This window comes from Equus quagga, unplaced genomic scaffold, assembly GCF_021613505.1.
Source record: "Equus quagga isolate Etosha38 unplaced genomic scaffold, UCLA_HA_Equagga_1.0 220_RagTag, whole genome shotgun sequence".
NCBI lineage: Eukaryota > Metazoa > Chordata > Mammalia > Perissodactyla > Equidae > Equus > Equus quagga.
The window spans coordinates 2,444,193-2,448,586 of record NW_025799647.1 but is presented as its reverse complement, the minus strand read 5'-3'; the positions used below and the strand labels follow the sequence as shown (position 1 = coordinate 2,448,586).

General features: G+C 44.4%; 1 protein-coding gene across 1 annotated transcript; it reads left to right on the top strand.

Moving 5' to 3' along the window:
* Window positions 1-3,273: 3,273 nt before the first annotated feature.
* Window positions 3,274-3,894, top strand: LOC124233724 (heterogeneous nuclear ribonucleoprotein A1-like). Its single transcript, XM_046650855.1, has one exon. It carries the CDS (start codon window positions 3,274-3,276, stop codon window positions 3,892-3,894), a length of 621 nt encoding a protein of 206 aa, XP_046506811.1.
* Window positions 3,895-4,394: the final 500 nt, after the last annotated feature.

Genomic DNA, 4,394 nt, shown 5'->3' with positions numbered 1-4,394 from the left:
AAAAAAAAAAACAATAAAATATCACCACATACCTACTATGATAGCTAAAATAAAAAAGATTGACCATACCAAGCATTAATGGGAATGTGGAGCGACTGGAACTCTCATACACTGCTTTTGAGAATTTAAAATGGTACACCAATTTGAAAACAGTTTGGCAATTTCTTAAGAAGTTAAATGTAAGTTAAACATACACCTATCATTTGACTCCCAGGTAATTTCCCAAGAGAAATGAAAGTTTATTCATACAGAGACTTGTATGTGAATGATCATAGAAACTTTATTTGTTACAATATAAAACACGAAACAACCCAAATGTCCATCAACAGGTGAATGGATAATATATGCACACAATGAATACTTCTCAGCAATAAAAAGGAATAGACTTGTAATGTACCCAACAGCCTGAATGAATCTCCAAGTCATTATGTTGAGTGAAAGAAGCCAGACAAAAAAGAGTGCATGGTGTATGACTCCATTTATATAAAGTTACAAAAAATGCAGACTGAAGATTATAGACTGTGGTGATAGAAAGCAGATCAGCGGCTTTCTGGGGATGAGAGGAAGTGGGGAGGGGCGGGAGGAAGTGGGGAGGGAAGGGAGGGTTTTACCAAGAAGAATAAGGAAACTTTTGGGACTGATGGACATGTTCATTGTCTTGACTGTGGTGATGGTTTCATGAGCATATACAAATGTTAAAATTCATCAAACTGTATACTTTTAACATGTGCAGATTATTGCATGTCCATTATACCTCAGTAAAGCTGTTAAAAATAGGAGAAGTAGGTACCCATCAAGTGTGCCATGCTACTGAGAAGTCAAGCGACTAACAACTGAAACGTGTCCACTAGATTTAGCATCATATAAGTCATTGGTGACACTGTGGAGAGCAGCTTCAGAGAAGTGGTGAGTGGAAGCCTGATTGGAGTAGGCTGAGAAACGAGTGGAAAGTAAGAAAATGTAGCCAACTCTTTCGAGCTGGGAAGGAGAGAAGAGGTTAGTATCAGGAGAGGGTGGTGGGATGGTAGGAGCATTTTTAGAGAGCAAAGAGGGAAAAGTTAAAGATCAAGGGGAGACAGGAGATAAATGATAAGTAAGGTCTCTGAGAAAGCAGGAGAAGATGGCTAGAGAGAAATTCATCTTAAGAGGAAAGGAAGACAAGATGAGCAGGAATTCAAATAGACTTGCAAACTTGGTAGCAGAATATTGAAGAATTTTCCTTCTGATGGTCCCTATTTGTGTGTGTGTGTGTTAAAAGGCTAGGATACATGCTGAAATTGAGGCAAGATGTTTTAAGAATGGTAGTGAATGTTTGAAATAATCATTGTGGAGATTAAGTTAGTGGCAATCAGGCAAATAAAAAAAGCTTGACAGTTTTATTGGAGGCCCTGGGTGACGTTGGAGGCTACGTACTTATAATGGCATCAAAGTGCAAGACAATGTGATTTTTCTCTAGCAGCTGTCATCTGTCAGCTCCACAAAGAGGACAGATGCATGGGTTCATCCAGAGTTAGGGATTATCAGCCTCTTGGGGCAGAAAGACAAGAGGGTCAGGAGGCTGAGGATATTGGCAAGAGAATGAGGGAAGAGATGAGTACGAAATCCCAGTTGGATAAAAAAGGAAGTGGTGACAGGAGGGGCTTAAAGTGGTCTGGAGGTCCTAGGATGAAATAAACGCTACGGTGGGATTCTTGCCACAGAATAGCTAGATGAGTAGGAGATGCCGTAAGAGGGTGGGAGGTCTGAATGTAGGACTTTAGAGGTGTATGGTTCCACGTCCTGACAGACTGAGGGGCAGGGAGGAGGTAGAGAAGAAGGTTCGGGGAGATGAGGAGGCCAAGGGCCTGAGGGTCCAGGAAGTTGCTGGCTCATTTGTAAAAATAATGAAGTCAACCGGAAGATGGCAGTGTTAGGACAAGAAGGCTGAGAACCAAGCACGAAAGTCTTCAGTAAAAGAAGAGACTTGGGAGGGAAGTAAATCCAGGACAGAGACAGAGAGGAACAGCCTCATGACTTGAGCCTCAGAGGAGCAGGGGCTTCATGTGAGGACGCAGTAAAGGTCTGGAAGCAGGAGCAGGGTGTGGAGAGGACAGTGAGCCCACCTCCTGGAGGCTGTGGCTTGCAGGGTGTGGGAGAACAAACAGCCTCCACTTGAGAAACTACAGGCAAAGAGGTGTCCTCAGCACACAGCCAGGCTTCAGCTGAGGCTGGGAATTGGAGGAGCATTAGATCTACCAGGGCTGAGGATGTAAAGGCGTTTATTCTTCATGAAAAGGGAATTCCAGTGAGGAGTTTGGGAGGGAGAGGACTGTGGGCCTGGGTCGGGGAGAAGACAAATGGGTTTATGTTTGGGAGTGTTCATACTGCGACCCTTGGAGCAGTGTGGTATGTTTGTTCTTTCAACATCCAAGAAAATTGTCAGTGTTGGTGCACTGTGATAAGGGCTGTTGTACAAATAGCACAGGGCATTTGGGAGTACAAAGGGGAGCACTCCTGGGGAAGGGGTACAAAACTCCAACTGAGGAAGGAAAGCGATAGCGAAGAGGTCCGGAGGAGGGACGGTTGAGCCAAGTTAGCCTACAGATGAGGTAGAAGGGATGATCCAAGCGGATCAAGCAGGAATGCAAAGGCACGTGGTTTGATGGAGCTCACAGTGTTCTAAGATCTTGGACAAGGCTGGGTCAAAGGGTGGATATAGGTGAGGGATGGTAGGCAAGCTCAGAGATGCAGGCAACGTTCAGATCATGAAGGGCCTTGTGGGCCAAGCTAGAGTTAGAACTTCATCCTGAAATCAAGCCAGGGAAAGGTTTTAGGCAGAATGAAATAACTGGATTTACACCCGGCTGCTGTCACCGAAGCAAACTGTAATACACAATAAACCAGTTTCTCCTGTCCAGACTTCCCTGTGCTCTAGGTCTATATTTCCAACCACCTGCCAGACCTCTCTCTTGGGACGTCCTGGCCTCTCCTCCTGTGTTCCTTGAATTTAGGGAATGACACCACCCTTCTTTGTGCCTACACCCAACCTGTTGAGTACTGTTGGAGAAAATCATGCGCCCGGCTATGTTGGTGCCAGGACAAATTAATGATCAACAACAAAGTTGTCTACCAGCATATTCATTAATTTCCTTCGTTAACATGCTCAATAAATGTTTGGAGATAAATGAATGTGCACTTGACCCAGTTAACATCATTTTCTTTTTCTCTTCCAAGCATTCATTTAAAAGATAAATCCGCAGATCCGTTCGTTAGGTTACTCCTTTCTGCCCGTGGATGCTGATGAGTGGTGCCCACTTAACTATGAAAAAGACTTTTGCTGGTGGCATTAAAGAAGACACTGAAGAACATCGCCTAAGAGATTATTTTGAACAGTATGGGAAAATTGAAGTGATTGAAATCACGACTGACAGAGGCAGTGGCAAGAAGAGAGGATTTGCTTCTGTGACTTTTGACGATCATGACTCCGTAGACAAGATTGTCATTCAGAAATACCATACTGTGAACGGCCATATCTATGAAGTTAGGAAAGCCCTATCTAAGCAAGAGATGGCTAGTGCTTCGTCCAGCCAAAGAGATCGAAGTGGTTCTGGAAATTTTGGTGGTGGTCTTAGAGGTGGTTTTGGTGAGAATGACAACTTCGGTCACGGAGGAAACTTCAGTGGTCAAGGTGACTTTGGTGGCAGCCATGGTGGTGGTGGATATGGTGGCAGTGGGGATGGCTATAATGGATTTGGTAATGATGGAAGCAATTTTGGAGGTGGCAGAAGCTACAATGATTTTGGCAATTACAACAATCAATCTTCAGATTTTGGACCCATGAAAAGAGGAAATTTCAGAGACGGAAGCTCTGGCCCCTATGATGGTGGAGGCCAATACTTTGACAAACCACCTTGATTTCGTGGTTTCAAAGAACAGTTTCACAGTTAAGTGGGCACCAGGTCTTTGAGAATCTTCTCTTGAGACGGCCCTCTTTGGTTCCACAACTCTTCCATCCGCCTTGTGTGGCCTTGCATTCATAGCTGCATCCACCTCCTCCACAGTGGCGTGCATGACAAAGCCAAAGCCTCTAGAGCTCTTGGTGTTTGGATCTCTCATTACCACACAGTCCGTGAGCATTCCCCATTGCTCAAAATGGCTCCTGAGACTCTCATTGGTTGTTTCAAAGCTCAAACGTCCGATGAAGAGCTTTCACAACTGTTTGGGCTCTTTGGGAGACTCTGACTTAGACATGACTGCAGTGGGAGGGGAGACTAACGATGCTTACTCGTCGGCATCCACGGGCAGAAAGGAGTAACCTAACGAACGGATCTGTGGATTTATCTTTTAAATGAATGCTTGGAAGAGAAAAAATGATGTTGACTGGGTCAAGTGCACATTCATTTATAAATTGTGTG